At 35.8% G+C, this 18,061-nt stretch overlaps 2 protein-coding genes across 15 annotated transcripts in view; one reads left to right on the top strand and one right to left on the bottom strand.

Moving 5' to 3' along the window:
- The window catches only part of Zasp52 (Z band alternatively spliced PDZ-motif protein 52), a 33,543-nt gene extending 24,899 nt beyond the window's left edge, over nt 1-8,644 (top strand). For 4 of the 13 annotated variants that reach the window (XM_053746568.2, XM_053746571.2, XM_053746570.2 and 1 more), the window contains 5 exons: nt 109-3,319; nt 5,137-5,323; nt 5,511-5,631; nt 5,799-5,862; nt 6,826-8,644. In XM_053746568.2, coding sequence (XP_053602543.1) covers nt 109-3,319; nt 5,137-5,323; nt 5,511-5,631; nt 5,799-5,862; nt 6,826-8,002 — 4,760 coding nt within the window. In that variant the 3' untranslated portion in view covers nt 8,003-8,644. Of the gene's footprint in view, nt 1-108; nt 3,320-3,568; nt 4,941-5,136; nt 5,324-5,510; nt 5,632-5,798; nt 5,915-6,825 lie in introns of all 13 variants that reach the window. The other 9 variants (XM_053746576.2, XM_053746575.2, XM_053746577.2 and 6 more) reach the window with 4 other exon arrangements.
- Nucleotides 8,645-12,095: 3,451 nt separating this feature from the next.
- LOC128670703 (nucleolar protein dao-5-like) lies at nt 12,096-17,760 on the bottom strand. Of its 2 annotated transcripts, none has more exons than XM_053746591.1 (7): nt 17,516-17,760; nt 16,993-17,078; nt 16,592-16,715; nt 14,875-16,245; nt 14,345-14,431; nt 13,997-14,110; nt 12,096-13,109 (listed from the first exon to the last, which is right to left on the bottom strand). In XM_053746591.1, the coding sequence occupies exons 1-7, from the start codon at nt 17,621-17,623 to the stop codon at nt 12,954-12,956; spliced, it is 2,046 nt and encodes a 681-aa protein (XP_053602566.1). In that variant the 5' UTR covers nt 17,624-17,760; the 3' UTR covers nt 12,096-12,953. The 2 variants fall into 2 exon arrangements, with proteins under 2 accessions (XP_053602566.1, XP_053602565.1); XM_053746590.2 differs by lacking the exon at nt 13,997-14,110 and adding an exon at nt 13,387-13,810.
- Nucleotides 17,761-18,061: the final 301 nt, after the last annotated feature.

The raw sequence follows: 18,061 nt of genomic DNA, 5'->3' as shown, positions 1-18,061 counted from the left end.
TTATTGACTCACATTTCTTTACTTGGCTTAATTCAAGAACTAATTTTTCTTTCATTTGTTTTTTCCATCCATTTTTACCTTAACCCTTTAACAAACTAATAATAATAGCTCAAAACGTTAAAAACATTGTGTGGCCCCCGCAAAATCCTCAGGGAGATGTACCACCCATGCCAGATCCTAGCCCAAAGCTCACAAATAAAAAAGTCAGCATTGAACCTACGCCAACAATGGTCATACCATGTGTAGAGAAAGATGATAATGTACATCTAGTACAAAATACTTTCTCGTCTTCTCAGCAGATAGCTGAATACACTTCAAGTGTTTCATATGCCTCCACAACCATGTCTACGGTCAACTCGATGTCGTCTAAATCTACATCAGAATCAAAGCAGAACAAGCAATCCAAGGAAATTCATGAAACGAGTAGTTGTGTAGTTCAGTCTGTTTCAGAACAAGAAAGTTCTAAACAGAAGAGCATGACAATATATCAATCACAAACAAGCCCTCCTATTCAAACATCTTACGAAAATCCTACGAGCCATACCGAGCTTCAGCAAAAACTTGAGAAAAGTTTGGTAAAGGAGGAGATACAATCTGAAATGTTTGCTGAAAAACAGTATTTTGAAAATGCAATTGTAACACCAGAAAAAATAACCTCGAAAGAAAACAATCCGGAACAAGATAAAAAAAATAAAGATTGTGAGAAATCGAAAATAATCACAGAACAGAAAAATATAATAACTGAAGATATTTCTGAGATTCAACAAGGTGAAATCAGAACGAAACAAGATGCAAATAAAGTAATTGAAATTAATCCCACGATTCAACAAAGCCAAATACAGGTCAATGAGGCAAAGTGTGAAATTAATTATGATGTAACAGAAAAACAGTCACTTACAATATCATCGGAATCTAATAAAACTTTGCAAAGTATTACCAGAAATGATGCTGATACAACTAATATTACAGTAGATCAGTATATCCAAGGACCTCCAGATCAATCTATCCTAGGTATTCCCCAAGGACCTCCAGCTCATTCTATGATAGATGCATTGACTACTGCATCTGACAGGCCTTATTCACCGTTACCAACTACATCTATTCCTCTAAATACATTTAATCAATGTACTTACGATCAACATGAAGAAAAAGTCACTGATCCACTTCTAATCCGAGAAGAGTCGGCGAATTCTGAAAGAGAATACCAAAGTCGAAATGAATTTGTAATGCCCTCTCAACCATCACCAATGTTTGCACAACCAAAACGTGGAATCTCGCCAATAGCCCCAATAAAAGCGTATAATCCACCAGAAAAAAAGGAAGTGCCTATCCCAATGCCAGAAGAAACCAAACCATATATTCCACCTGACTTCAAAATTAATATTGAACCAAAAGTTCCAAGAGCCGAAACATCTTCTCCAATGGTTGACGCTTTGACAACAGCACCTAACAGACCATTCACTCCAGTGCAAATGCAACCAGTTCAGCCAATTCAGCGAGGTTCACTTAGAGATGCTTTAACTATTGCCCCGGATCGCCCATTTAGCCCTATGTCATTAAATATGACTAGCCAATCAAGTTGTTACACATCGACATCTTCGGTGCAAGTACAATCCGCCAATACCACCTCCGAAATTATAAGGCCCATTGCCACTCAAACATCAACTCAAATTACGAGCCAAACTCATTCAGAATTTTCGAACACTCTGCAAAATACATGCCAATTACAATCATCAACAAATATGTCGGCATTCAGACCTGTAGCGAAACAAGTGTTTCCACCACCACAACCGGAAGAATTTTGCAAGCTAACAAACTTTCCTCCGATCACTGATGATTTAAAATCCAGTTTTGAACAATCTACTCAAGAAACCATCATATCTGAATCAAAATCAATGCAACATTCTACAATGACAACCAGTAGTATGAGTGCCCAGGGATTCTCATCTGTAAAAAATGCTCAAAGTTTCTTTGAACAGTTAGAACAGAAGGAGTCTTTGTCATCAGCTAATATAAGATCAAAATCTGGCTTGCATAAAGCTGACAATATCCCTCCATATCAGAAAAATTTTGATCGGTTACCATCACAAAGAGGAATCACACCTGAAATTTGTTTGGCCCCGGCTGTACTTCAAAGACCTGTTACACCAACGACTGACCCACCAACAAAACCAAGAGACAAGTCTCAAGAACCTAAATCAAATTTTCAGACGAGTAATCAGACAGAAGTACAAATTCAGAAGCATTCTCAATTAAGAACACCAATACAGCAAACTCCAGTTCAATTTAATAGGAATACGCCCATTAGTATGACTTTCCAACCAGTATCAGACGAAAATGTATTAAGAGTTTCACCAGCCCGTAGTAGGCCTTCAACTCCTAGTATGATCAATAAACCAGCGCCTATAATCCCTCATTATCAGATGAATTTAGTATCTGTGGAACACACTGCAGCTGAAAGTTATTTACATGACCCATCGAGTCGTGAAGGAAGTCGTTCACCTACTCCCAAACTGAGATCTCGGTCTCCAGCCCAGGGGCCTCCACCGAATCCATTGAAAGCTCAAGCACCACGGCTTAAAGAAAATACTCCTCAACGACAAGTGGCACATTCACTTCTTACACAAGCTACTTCTAATCTTAGAAAAGAACATGAATTAGCACAATTTCAAATGAATGCAAATAGTATAACTTCTTCATCTTTTATAAATCACGATCAGCCATCTATTATTAGTGAACAAAGACATTCAAATATTGGATATAAAAGTGAAAATTATGTAAAAGGCGACATGAGAGTTAAAGAGGATTCAATGATGAATAAAAATTATGGTCAAAAAGAAACGCATTCGCAAAATGTATCAGAGTATGGCAACAAAACTGTGCAAACTACCAGAAAAACTTTCGAAGAATTTGAAAGGACACAATCGGCTAAAGTCGTAGAAATAAGAAAAGGATGCTCCTCTTTTATTAGTCCACATCAACAAGCAGATTCTAATTTTAGACAATCAAATACTAACGCTAAGCAAGTTTTCCCACCTCCTGTCATGAGTTTGCCTTCTTCCCAGCAGAACTCATCTATTAATGTTACTAATGAAGGTAGATCAATAGAAAGTTATCCAACATTGCCTTCTATTTCTGGTGCTAACCAAGGTCCAGTGTGTGATCCTACCCCCTCAACAGGTTCCAGTGTAGGAGCTGCCGCTCGCGGCAAAACTTTCGGAGTATCATCAGCTCCAAAACGCGGGAGAGGTGTTCTGAACAAAGCGGCCGTCCCCGGCTCCCGTGTGCCCCTTTGCGCTTCATGCAATGGCAACATTAGGTGATTTAATAAGTGTGCTGCCGAGTGATTTCTATGTCGTTGTTGTTGGTTTGATTAGACTTTATCTAATATATGCATTGCATGTTGAAGTAATAATTTGACTGCCTATTAAGAAGAGTGTTTCGTAAAAATAGAATGCAATTATATATTTGTAGGTTTATTAACCATTTTGATATGTCGTCGTTTGATAGTTTTAACACCTTAATACATTAGTGTTTATACTGTTTTCTTTTTCTAATTTTCTAACAGTTGAAACACAAAATACAACAAGCTTGCAAAAACCAGAATTCAAGAGTCCAGCAGAAGAGAGACTTATTAGGAAAATGGCGAAAATGGCTTTGAATGGATACGAGATTGGAATTCAACGGAAAATTAAACCTGCTGAACACATTCAATCCATGGCAGACAAGATACACGACACTGTAGTAGCAAAACATCCACTAAACGCAGATGGATTGTCATCTGGTGAAAGTAGCCGTGAGGGTACTCTTAGACGACCTCTACATAAGAACTTTGATATGGGATATAAAACACAAGAAAATATACAAAGCATTGGAGATAAAATAAAGGAAACTATTTTCAACAATCATCCAGCTAATCAAGCTAATGGCAATAATTACTCAAACGGTAATATTCCTGCACCGCCACCAATACCTAAATCTCCAATACCGACATATAATACTAAAACTGTTTTCGCCAATTTACCTGAAAGTCACCCCGGCACAAATATTTCAAATGGAAATGTACCGGTACCTCCACCTATACCCAACACTCCGATACCAACACTTAATGCTCAAGTTGCACCAACCATTCCTGCAATAAACAACGGTTATAAAAAACCATCTAACTTGGCAGTTAGTGAAGCCAATCGTAACATGGCAAATATTGTGAAATCAAGTAATAGCAGTATCTCAGGTTCAAGTAATGAAGACATTTCAGAAAAAGATAAAGTTGATAGTATATATCTTAATACCTTAAGAAGAAAAGACACGGAAAAAACGTCATTTTTAAATGGCATGAATGCTTATAACTGCGAAAAACAAAATTGTAATACCGATTATTACTCTAATACTTTGAATAAAAGAAAACTATTCGAAAAATTGGAAGCATCCAATAATTCCAAAAATACTTCAGTGGAGAACAGCAATAAAGTTCAAGATAAGACTAATATTAACCGACATGACACAAATTCGACCAAATTGTGCATTTCTGACAAACCTATAGAAAATGGAAATCATAAGGTTATCACCTTACGTCAAAATGAAGATCAGAAATCGAATTCCCAGAAACAAAGTCTACCTAAAAACTTATACGATAACACTTTGTACACATTTAAAATTCCCGATGAGAATAACAAAAACTCTATAAATGAAAGTATCAAAATACTATCAAATAACAAAACTGACAAGGACGACACGGATTCATACAAAATAGAAGAGCGTGAAGACGATCCTGAATCAGAGATAGTTGTAAGACGAAGACAAAAAAAGACAAACTATAGAAACGACGATGGTAGAAGAGATTCTCATATAATTGCTCGACCGCTCAGCACAATGGTTTCCACTGACGCAACGGAAGGTCTCTATGCTGTATGTCACAAGTGTGATCAAACAATCGAAAGGTAACTTTTAAGTTTTCAAATACATTATCCATGATTATGAAACGAATCAAATATGTAAGTCCAACGTAAAGCATGTTGTAGAGCATGAGTGTCGATTTGTTTGTTATTTTAACAAATTAATATACTTTAAACGATTATTGCTTCTTTAAATTAATAATAATTTTTGATAAGTTCTGATGAGTTCCTTTATAATTAGGGGACCATTCATCACCGCTCTGGGACGCATCTGGTGCCCAGAACACTTCATCTGCGTGAACGCAACGTGTAGACGTCCTCTTCAGGACATCGGCTTTGTCGAGGAAAATGGCCAGTTATACTGCGAATATTGTTTCGAACAGTACATTGCTCCTGCTTGCGACAAATGTCATGCTAAGATTAAAGGCGTAAGTTGTATTTAATTTATTTAGCTAGGTATATGTATTTTTGCAAAATATCTCCTAGGCATAGACAGAGCCAAGAGATGTGGGACTCGAAGGTTTTGGTTGTATCCGAAATTAATTTATAATAATTATGAATTTATATATCTTTAAAAATCGCAGTGTCAAAATTTAAATATGTGTTTATTCGTAGGATTGCTTAAATGCTATCGGCAAGCACTTCCATCCAGAATGTTTCAACTGCGTATACTGCGGAAAGCTGTTTGGTAACAACCCCTTCTTCTTAGAAGATGGTTTGCCATACTGTGAAGCAGGTGAGTACATACACAATAGCCACAAAGGCCATATGATGATCACAAATGATAGATATTTTTGACTTTCTATAGTTTAAAAAATCGATGTTTAATTATTGTGCAAGTTTCTTTTGATTTTAGTTTTATTAATAAATTATTTTATACATAAAATGAACAATAATTTTCAGATTGGAATGAGCTGTTCACGACCAAATGTTTCGCCTGTGGATTCCCAGTGGAGGCGGGCGACAGGTGGGTCGAGGCGCTCAACAATAACTACCACAGTCAGTGCTTCAACTGCACGGTGCGTATGATGCGAGCATTACTAAATTCAACATTCCAAACAGAATCACACGAAAATTACAGAAATATCACCTTTGTGAACATTTTGATTAAAACATAAAATAGTCAAAACATTAAGCTCAGTTGGCCAACTTATAAATATGTTATTATTATGTTTTTATTTTCCCTATAACCAACACAAGAACTTTGCAAACAGTAAACTCTTGGATCTTTAATAACATTTTCAACTCATTTCTGTAACAAATTTTTATACAAAATAATATTTACCTATTTATTAATATCAACATCATAAATTACTTTATCATCGGGCATTGCTTTATCAATAGCAGTTAAATTTTTGATTTTATAATTATGCAAATGTTTAAAATACATACACTTATTCGATTTTTGCAAAACTACATATAAACGCTCGTCATACGTTGCCACAACTGTGTTTTCCTTATTAACACAATAGCGTGTGTTCCCCAGGAGTGTATCCCTTGTAATTATATATGTTTACATATAAGTAACTACATATTCATGTGGTGAATACACAAACTTCCCAAAGTACAGGAAGATAGTACTTATCTAATAATAAAATTATTTTACACATATATTTATGAAAATGCTTTCAAAAATGCTTCTGCAGTCGTAACAATATGAGTTTGACTGGTATTATTTGAGTAGAACTGTTTTGGCTATTTTATGTTTATAAGTTCCAAAATATGTTTGCGTACCTATGTATATGTATTTATTTTATTACTGTATGTAGCAGTGTGTCTGTTTTGTGATCGTCAAATAATTTTAGCTAATTACTTAGATGACAATTAAATTGACGCATGTATATAGGATAATTTGGTAAATAATGTAACTTTATAAACGCTACCGGTCGTTTAGATTTTATTTTATGCGATTATTGTCCCTCATTTTCAGGTGTGCAAAAAGAACCTCGAAGGACAGAGTTTCTTCGCCAAGGGAGGCAGACCTTTCTGCAAAATACATGCTCGCTAACAATCCTCAAGTAATATACAACTCCGACACTGTTTACTCTACCACAACTTTCCGGCCGGTTTCTCCTTCTCCTATAACGCCAACTATACCTGATGCACCATCACCACAAAGAACAAGAAAGTTGGAAACACCCCTCCACTTCGATGGAGGGCTGTTTTCCGACATCAGGAGTACAGACGGCAAGCTGCTAAGCAGAGTCACCGTCGACCGCGTTCACAGCTCGACACGTCACGACGTCACCGACTCGCCTTGCGTGTTCGAGACTATTGGCCCACACATTGGAAATAAAGACTATGTGGACGACATTGTGAAAACTGAGAGTATAACCAACGAAGACGTCATCAAAGTAAAGTTCACTCCGGTACCGCAAGACCTCGATCCTCCTCGACTACTGACTCCTTCACAGTTCCGTGTTAATCAAACCAGAACACCGATAGAATATTTAAAAGATAACTATGAAGACTTACAAAGTTATAAAATCGTAAGTTCCTTGTGCAAGGAGAAAAATATAGGACATGATATTGCCAGTAGTAGAGAGAAGGATGTTGAACATTTAATAATGAGTGAACCATACGTAAGAGCACACAGCCCTCTGGCAAACCTACTAGTTTCTGAACAATTAACAAAAATAGACCATTACTTACAAGACAGACTAGACGCTTGCTCCATAAACGATAAAGTTCATGGCACTTCTGACGTTCTACAGAAAATGAGAGAAACAGTGTCGGAAAGTAATGAAAAAGAAATTAACAAAACATACGAAGACAAAACGTATTACTTCGAATCGAGTACAAGCAATAATTTTGGTAGTTACCAAGAAACACAAAAAAATGCTGATGGTAAAAAAGAACCCACGCCTCAAAGACATTCTATGAACGAAAATCAAGACGAAATAAAAAAAAAATTTGAAGTAAAAAATTACGAATTTGAAAATAATGTAACATCAAAAACTAAACCTATCGAAAAACGTGGGGGAATCTTAAATGTCATTTACAAAATGCCTATACATTATCATGCAGCAATTTTATGTTTTATATTGATTGTATATAATCTTATTTATCAGTATATTAAGCAAAACTGCCTTGGTAATAAAAAGTGAATGCTGATATAATTCAATAACAAAATTGTGAAATGCATATTACTAGTCATTATTTCACATTGTACCAATATGAGGTCGATTTTGATATTTGGGTCATAAAATTAAATAAATTATATTTAAATTACCTATCTCAAGATGTAAATAGTCACATACAACAATCTTCTATTGCCTTATTTGTATTATTAATATTTTTAACAATTTGGTGCTTTTCACTACTACAAAGTGCTCGCGATATTTGTGATATTTCTCTCACAGTTTCCTCTAATGTAAATTTAAGGCTTTGTACACAGCTTCCGGAATGTTGCAGTAAACAGTTACTAACATTAACAGATTTTTAATGCGTAATTTATCGATCATGCCTTTGAGGTAAAATTTTGGTGCACCAATGTAAAAACGTAGATCATAACTACTTAATAAATATAGAAACATCTAGAATAATTTGTAACAACGAAAAGTACTATTCACACATGCTATAAAACTTTTACATGTTTATAATTAAGTTAACACTATGATTGCAGGTATTGCAATGTTTTATATTTACTGTTGAAGATAATCTTAATGATAAGACTATTTATTTTAAAGTATTTGATGTCATAGCATACAGCACATTATGTCATCGTAAATAAAGTATTTTATTATGAACTATTGTTTTATTTTAAAACAAGTAAATGGAAATACCTGTGGCGGGTACCCGTGAGTTTACTGCATGATTTCGAAAGCCGTGTGCCCGATGGCTGGTTTAACGAAACCTTTAACGAAACCGTTGGCTCGAGCCTCAGTGTTGCCGATGTTCCATGTCATCGATGTATCACAGTTTCGACGGGCCATTGGTTAGGGTGTCCGCTTGACCTAAGAGCCATTGGGGCGATGGTCCTGTCCATTGAGTGTCTATTGGCTCGACGTGCCAGCAAGTCAAGAGATATTTCACAAGGGGGCAGATTAAGATAATGCAATTGCAATGTGTATGGGTGGGCGGGATGCTAATTTCTTCGGATGAAGCCTTCGTATAATTATGATTGAACTTCACGTACAGGTAAGTTTGTTTAATCATTAGTCAAACCCTTCCCACCAGTCACATTACCCAGTCTTTTTTTCCCCATTCCTTTGTTACTCTTCTTGAATATTTTATGTATGTAAAAAGCTTTGTTTGACCTCTATCTACTCAACAAATCTTCTTGAAGTATGGGGAAAGATATTTAGGGTTACTGTTCCCACTACTAGTTCTTAAATAAAACACTTGTAAAATTACTGGACAGATTTTGATAGATGGGAGATTGTATTCTTTTACATGAGTAGAGCTTGAGTAATATCTAATATCTATCTAATTAATAAAACCATATTGATAAGATAAGAAATATATTTATACTACTGTTTTTATTCTAATAAAATATACTTATACAATGAAACTATTTAAAAATATAAAGAAAGCACCTGTTAGTCTATTGGAACATCCAGATCATCTAGCTCCACGTCACCAAAGATAAAATTCTTAATGCTGAAAATTAAAAAACAACAATTTTATTTTCTATAGGAAGTAAAGGCCAGAACTTCAACCCCGAGGGAATGTTGGGATAAAAAGATCCCTATGTCATTCAGATATAAACAAACTTACCAACACTCTTAACAGTGCATAAAATAAAGAAAGGTTTTTAAGTTGGCATATGTTATATAGCATAAGCATTTCAGCTAACAGTAACTATATGGTTGAAACTTGAATATTGACATAAAATGAATGTAACTTCTGCTAGTCCGAAATAATACTATGCATGTTAGCCACATTTATGGTCATCAAGCATCGGAAGCAAAGCTGTTTTTTTGTGGAATGTAGTCCCATTCCATATACTCCAATGGATGTTGTAAGAAGCGACTAAGGAACATATAGACGTGGTAATGTGGTATAACACGTCAGGCCGGTCGTAAAATCACAACCTTCAAAATCTTTAAAATTTGGGGAAAAAACTTTAAAATCTTTTAAATTCAAACTCTTATATACGTAATCGGAAACACATGACCATAAGAGAGAGAGAGCAACGATAGATTTGTTCATAATATATAATAAATGTAATAACCACAAAAACACACGTACTTTTTCCATTCAATGCCCAATCCAATAAAGCTAAATGTTAAAAATCCATGCCACAGTACAGTAACAACAGGCGGCGCCTCTCTTTTGTGGCCGAAGTTTTTAAACGTTCTTTTTGGATATGAAAATAACAAATGTCTAGGTATTTTCAACATAATTCTAATTTTATATCAATAAATTATGTTAATTTTCAAGTCTGGCTGATGTGCTTGAAATCTGCAGCTTTTATTTTGATGAATAATTGACAATATAGGTTTGACTTTGACATTACAATTTTGATGTTTTATTGAACTTTTTTTCATAAAATTTTATAGGGGCAGAGGGCAAATTATTATTTTTCGGATTATTTTTATTCTAATTTTTCGTAAATAAGAATTTTCATAATAATATATACATATATATAATGATTTTTCGATAGGACGACTGCCAAATATTTCCCCATCATCGCTAATGATTTTTTGAACACATTGTAGCGGGTGCTAGGTGATTATGCTCGACCGCCACAAAGGGAAGAGATCTTCCCGCCAGGCTAGGTGTTGCGCCTGGGGAATCGTACGGCTCCGACGGTGTCATGTCGGAGGTTGTATTTATGCTTCCAATCGAAAACGCACTGTCTGCGCGGTCTAGGCTTGTTAGCTGTCCATAGTGTGTCGACCGTCGTGCCATCTGTCCCTAGTGTCCTGGATCACTTGTGTGGCTTGTTATTCGTTGCGTTTGGTCGGTTTTTACATCTGCGCCGTTGTGCATGTGGCGTGGTAGATGTCGCCACAACATTAAAGTACCATTCCAGCGCGCGGGATCCTTTCTAAACCTATGGTACAAGTAGGTATCATCCATGTAATAGGGAGTATTACTGCACATTTATCCCGCCAACTGTACGTTAGGTGTACACAAAAACTTTGCTGCCTTTTGCTATATCAAATAAAACGTTTATTTTAGAGTACTTTATTAATCCTTTCATTATGTAAGAATTCGTTTGTGAAAATATACAACAATGTAGCATATTCGGGTGTCGAAATATTAGGAAATATCTTTTTCCATAAGATAAAAAACTTCCAAAACGATGGGATTCGCCTCATGCTGTAATATTTTCGGGCTAGTAAACGGTCGAAAAAAGCTCGGAACACTTCGCACGTGAAGACTTATTAAAATGTGCACTTCATACAGGTTCAAGATCTTCAGTGAAAATCAAGTTTATATCATTTTATGACCACAGTTAACCAAATAATGCAGAACATAACCTAAAATAATGTTATTATTTTCAGGATAATCCACTAAATCCTTCGCACCACGATTGCGTATTATTAAATATATATATAATATTAAAAATTGGCGCTTTTTGCCTCCATTGGCAATGTTTGTGTACCTTAGTTGTACCAGTAGCGCCATCTACGCTGAGCTTTGCGTAATATTCCCTATTAGCAGGTATTTTGGTACCCCAATGATCTCATCCTCAATAGCCTTGCTAGAAAGAATAAACATCTACGCTGTACTCATGGAATTAGTAGGTACTGCGGTTGTACGAATTACTTACTAAATCCATGGATGTACTCTGTTATTCCTAACAGATTTAGAAGGACTAGATACATAAAATAATGTGCGATAGTGACAAAAATTGTAACAACGGGATAAGATATTTTTCGTGTATGATAGGCCCTCCGTGTACCTACTAATTCCATGAATAGACCATGACTATGAAGAGGCTATATACTCCCCGGAACGGATGCTACCGACACATAAGGATACCTATTGGTTTACCCGAACGCCGCCGGGGCCCCTTTCATAATCTATGGGTTTACCCAAGTTTTTTTGGTAGTAAGGGTGCCTTATCAGATTTAAGTGAAAGGCGGATCGGGTTAGTTTAAAATTTTATATGTACAAACATAACCCTAGAAGCACGCTTGCGTAAGTAGGCGCACAGTCGATAACAAATAATAGCTATACATTGTATAGTATACAAGGCCTCAGTGCATATCATGGAAAGCAGTTTGGAGCTAAAAAAACAACTTCTTTAATAACTGTATTTCTATTTTAAGGCGGCTTACAAAACTAGAAACTATACTTATTATAAAAACTATTTTTAACACCAAACATACAGTATTAGTCACAAGCGCGAAGTTAGACTATTACTATACACTTGGTTACTTATGTACAAATTAAAAATTGCTAAAATTAAAACAATGGCCGCAATAAAATGTCAGAAATTATCGCAATACTTTTCATAGTAGTCACCTAATTTTAGCAATATTTACATAAGAAGTTTTAAGTCATGACGAAATGAAATAATATAAATAGACCTGCATTAAAATTGCATACATTGTGCTACACATACAATTTCTCTTGGTCACTTAACAAATTTAAATAACTATAATAAGTAGTCACTTTTCTCGAAGGTCTTGTGCATCGTACAAACAGAAATAATTTCAATTATGAAGTATTACTAGCAATGAGACTAAATCATTAGAACAAATGTATGTAATACATTCTTTTAAAAATAGTTCAATAACATTCATTGATAGGTATTTATACCTAAGTATAACACAAATTAATTAACAAATTGTCACCTCAATATATTTCATCAATTTCAATTTAAGAGTCCCATAATAATCACCCATAATTTGATTTGACATCTACTCTGTATTGGTTGTAAAAAACTTACATCTTCACTAATACCAGAGAAAATTGATAACAGAGTCAGGGAACCATTATGGTATTTCAATTTACCAATAATCTTATAGTAAATGCTAGCTGGTACTAGTCACATGTGCTGAAACACTTGATTTCAATAAATTTGCGTTGGATACGAGATACGGATATATATCTATAGATTATATATCCTTATAATACTATAAAATTATGAGCTTTCACTTAATCCTCAAATTTGATGGAATGAACTCCGGTGTCGATGGCGCCGCCGCGGTAGGATCCTCGTTTCTTCTTCGTCTTCTCGTGTTTGAAAGACTTCCCTCGCGTGTGCTTCAAGTCTATGTTGGCGCGCTCGCCCCAAGAACCGCGAGCTCCACTCTGTGTCACAACAGATTATGTTGTTACACGTTTCGTCATTTTCAGAAATAATAATCAGAAAAGTGTCGTCCAAAGTGAAGAAATAAAATAAGGGCGCTGTCTCTTGTTGGCCGGCAACACTGTGTGTTTACCAACCAATCTTTTGACCATTATATTTGGTATCAAGTAGTTAAAAAATCTGTTTTCTTCACTTTTTGGACAGACTGTACAGCTAAAGTTTGTTAGACTCAATGTGATCTGTATTCATATGGAAAATGGAAACTGACTATATGCTTACCTATTTAGTCAAATGTTATTTTTTTATTTTGAGAATTATCGCCTCCACCAAAGCTTTTTCTTTCTTGGAAGCCTCCTTTATTGAATCCTCCGCGGTCACCACCCCAAGAGTTACGATCACCGCGACCTCCGCGGTTGTTCCAGCCCCTACCACCCCTGTCGCCTCCCCGGCCCCCCCTATCTCCCCCGCGGCCGCCCCTGAAGCCTCGTCCACCCCTGTCGAATCCTCCTCGTCCGCCGCGACCTCCCCTGTCATTGAAACCTCCGCGGCCTCCTCTATCATTGTTAAAACCGCGTCCTCCCCTGAAGCCACCCCGTCCCCTATCATTGCCTCGACCTCGGAATCCACCTCGACCGCCTTCTTGCCAACTACCGGACTTATTGGCTTCCGACTGATCGTCTACCCCATCTCCAGCTTCACCCTCCTGTTATAGAAATAAACCTTATATTTAACAAACCAAGACAACCCTATGAAATTTATTGAATATAAAACAAAGTAAATGCCCGAGAAAAATACTGATACTGAGCCACCAAATAAATCAACTTCAAAATTACTTCCATCTTTGGAATTTCATAGAGTTGCCTGGCTTCTCAATCACTAGGGCATTTACCTTTGCTTCAAAGGAATTATCCTTAAGCCTAGGGTCCACTTCTACTCTCTCATCCACCACTCGTCTGAATGGCACTGGTTTGCTGGCATTGGGAGTTGAGGAGTCAGATGTACCCTAAAAAATTAGAATACTATTTTAGACATTTGTGCAAGAAAAATATACAATGTGCGAGCTGTATCTCCTCCAACCAGCAAAAATTGTAAAGTTATACTGGAAATGCCATACATACATAGTCGATAGTCTAACAAGCGATCACTATGTTGAATGCTGTTGAATACGCACGCTGCGTGTTTTCATTCTTAGGAAAATGTATGCATCAGGAATTGGGAGTAATTAAGTAGAACCTACCTTAACAAAGTTACTGTATGGCTTCTTTGCTGGACCATGATCACCACCAGAAGCTTTCCTTTTCTTTCCTGACTGGAAGCCATTAGTCTGGAATTACAATTAATTAATTAGAAATAAATAAAATCAAATTCACAATTTAAAGCAGTAAAACACTATTATTTGTTGAGTTATTCCATCTGATCCATAAAGGATCAGATATTTTTCTAAATAATTTTATATTCTATTTAATTAACGACTATCCTAAAATTTCTTGGCTTGTAATTTTTCTTGTTTTGATATTTGTTAAAAATGGTATTCTATTTAATAATGAATGATGATTGTATTTCATTAAAAATATTTTTTTATATTGCTGTTTTTCAATTGATTGGACATCAGACTAAAGTTTGTGTCAAGATCCAAATAAACACAAAAATTAATAATTATAAATCGGCTCTTTGGACCAGACCAGAATAACTCAACATCACAAGAGACTACTATCTTTCTACAATTTTTAGGCAAACACTGTTAATGATAATAGTGAATTTAATTACCTGGATATCTTGATTCTCTTTCTTTGGAGTCTTGCCAGGAGGAACATCTTCATCATCATCATCTGAGGAATCATTAAGTGCATCTTTTTTAGGTACAGGTAGTTTTTGTGTTTGTTTAGGTTTTTCATCTTCACTGCTATCTTCATCACTGTCTTCCGATGAATCTTTTTTCACAGGAGCTTTAACTGCTGGCTTTGGTGTGGCCTTTTGAGGCTTTTCATCTTCACTACTGTCATCACTGTCATCTGATGAATCCTTTTTCACTGGAGTCTTGGTAGCAGGTTTAGCAAGAGTAATTTGTGGCTTGGGCACTGCTTTTTTAGGCTTTTCATCTTCACTACTATCATCACTGTCATCAGAGGAATCTTTTTTCACTAGTGCCTTGGTGGCTGGTTTCACAGGAGTGGCCTGTGGCTTAGGCACAGCTTTTTTAGGCTTTTCATCTTCACTACTATCATCACTGTCATCAGAGGAATCTTTTTTTACTGGTGCCTTGGTGGCTGGTTTCACAGGAGTGGCCTGTGGCTTAGGCACAGCTTTTTTAGGCTTTTCATCTTCACTACTATCATCACTGTCATCAGAGGACTCCTTTTTCACAGGTGTTTTGGTAGCTGATTTAGTAGCAATAGCCTGTGGCTTAGGGACAACCTTTTTGGGTTTTTCATCTTCACTACTATCATCACTGTCGTCTGAAGAATCCTGTTTCACAGGAGGTTTAGCTACAGGTTTAGCAGGTGTGGTCTGAGGCTTGGGTGTTGCCTTTTTAGGTTTTTCATCCTCACTGCTATCATCACTATCATCTGATGAATCTTTTTTCACAGCAGGTTTAGCAAGTGGTTTAGCTGGTGTAACTTGTGGCTTGGGTGCAATTTTTTGAGGCTTTTCATCTTCACTACTATCATCACTGTCATCAGATGAATCTTTCTTGACAGGAGTTTTAGTGGCTTGTTTAGCAGGAGTAGCCTGAGGCTTGGGCACGGCCTTTTTAGGTTTCTCTTCTTCACTATCATCGCTGTCTGACGAGGACTCTTGCTTTTTCGGTTGAACTTTGGCATTTGCTACTTGTGGTTTGACAGGAGTTTTGAGTTTAGGTTTTTCGTCTTCACTGCTGTCACTATCATCAGATGACTCTTGTTTCTTGGCTGGCGTGAGTTTAGCGGGAGTTTTGACAGGAGTTTGTGCTGGCTTCTTTGGATCCTCATCACTGTCACTGTCATCTGAAGATTGTTTTTTTAATGGAACAGGTTTTTTAACAGGTTGGGGTTTCACTGGTTGCTTTTTCGGCTGAGTTGTAGCAGCATCATCACTGCTGTCACTGTCATCAGAAGATTCCTGTTTTTTAGCTTGCACTTGTGGTTTTGCTTGTTTAGCCTGAAAAATAAACTTCTACTATGTTATAACAGTTCTAGGGCAACCACATATGGCCAGCCAATAAACTCTTAATATCAGAGGTAGTGACGAATAAGATTAAATAAAATCATATTATATCATTAAATATGCTTTCATCATTACAGAAATTACTGGTACATAATAGAAGTTAAAGCATTATAACTCTTTGAGCCTGGAGATAATAAAGATTCAGTCTGATTGGCCCATACGGGAACTGAGAGGTCAATTTGATATTGATTTGTATGTGAATGCAGTAATCACTCTGATTAAAATATAAATTCTGATTATGAAATTACGAATATGAATAATATAAATAAATTATTCAAACCTGTGGTTTTTCATTCTCCGATGAACTATCTGAAGTAGAGCCAGCTGGTCTTTTTACAGGAGCTTTACCATTGATTTGGGGAAGAGTTTTTTTTGGTACTTCCTCATCACTTGAGTCATCAGAACTGAAATAAGTATTTATTAATAGTTGTAAGAAAATAAATTTAAGATCCATTGGTGAACCAAGCTGGATTATGTTGCCACAAAAAGGTATGACTTGTACACTCTAATTTTTTATTTTACATATCATATTTTATTAAATTTGAAGCTTTACAGATAATGGAGAATATCATACTTTTTTGGGCAAAGTTAATTTTGCAAACAATAATGCAAGCATCCAAGCCAAGCATGCTCTTAATGACATGTTATGTGGTAGAAAAGTAAAAAATAATTGTTAGGTACCTTTCAGCAGCCTTCTGTAGAGTCTTACTTTTGACAAACCGAGACACAATTTCAATCAATCCTGGGGAATTCTTTGCTGGTGGTTTCTGAAATCATAAATATAAACTAAAGTAGGCAAACAAAAAAATATTTCTGAAAATGATGAAACGTGTAACGTCAGACTGAATGCCATATTTTTGTTAAAAATGCTACCAACTAGGCCAGCAAGATTCATGTTATTCAGATATGTCTCCATAATATGTCAGAAAATTAAAACGATTATGATGTAAAACATTGCACTTTTTATTGAATTATTATAGTAATTTGCAATTACACATAAAAATTTTAGTACAAAAGAGTTAGTCTCTTTAGATTAAAAAATATATAATTTTGAGTTTGCAAATTTAATTATTGCATGATATACCTTTTAAAAGTAATAGTAATATATAAAAAGAACATATAAAATGATAATTTTATATACATGCGGTCACTCATCAATACCACACGTGGTTATTATTGGTTAGAGTATGGAAGTAAAACTTACCGCTTTGGTCTTTTTTTGAAACTGATCTGCTAATGATTTATCTACAGTCTGCAGATATTGAAACACTAATGGATTTACTGTAGCTTTAACTTCTGCTGGAACTGCCATTGCTGCACTTTGTCATGTAAAATTTTTTATTGAAAAACAAAATTACAATGCCGCTCTTCGCAGCACGCCAGCCAAATCAAAAAGAGTGAATGAAATGAATGAATGAATGCACGAACGAATCTCACACGAATGTAGGTAAAGTCGAACATCATATTTACATTGATCCAGCTACTGGATCCAGTACGTCTATCTATGACCATAGCGCGGCTTTGCACATTCATTTTCCTAAACGTTTCCAGATTTGAAATAGGGAGTATTACTGCACATTTATCCCATCAGAGTACAGCACTGTATGTTAGGCACACAAAAGTTTTGCCGCCTTTTACTAAGTCGATTTAAACAAATTCCTTTCATTATGTAAGCATTCGTTTGTATGTTTGTATATATACAACAATGTAGCATATTCGGGTGCCGAAATATTGGGGAAAATCGTTCCAT

Source organism: Plodia interpunctella, chromosome 6 (assembly GCF_027563975.2).
Source record: "Plodia interpunctella isolate USDA-ARS_2022_Savannah chromosome 6, ilPloInte3.2, whole genome shotgun sequence".
NCBI lineage: Eukaryota > Metazoa > Arthropoda > Insecta > Lepidoptera > Pyralidae > Plodia > Plodia interpunctella.
This window is presented reverse-complemented; position numbering and strand designations above follow the sequence as displayed.

Bases quoted from the DNA above. Each gene is read 5' to 3' on its own strand.
- LOC128670703 (XM_053746590.2), bottom strand. From the start codon at position 17,623: ATGGCAGTTCCAGCAGAAGTTAAAGCTACAGTAAATCCATTAGTGTTT. The intron at 16,246-16,591 runs GTTTGAATAATT...TTTATTTTTCAG, and splicing joins CGGAGAATGAAAAACCACAG to GCTAAACAAGCAAAACCACA. The intron at 13,811-14,344 runs GTAGGTTCTACT...TTTCTATAACAG, and splicing joins CATACAGTAACTTTGTTAAG to GAGGGTGAAGCTGGAGATGG.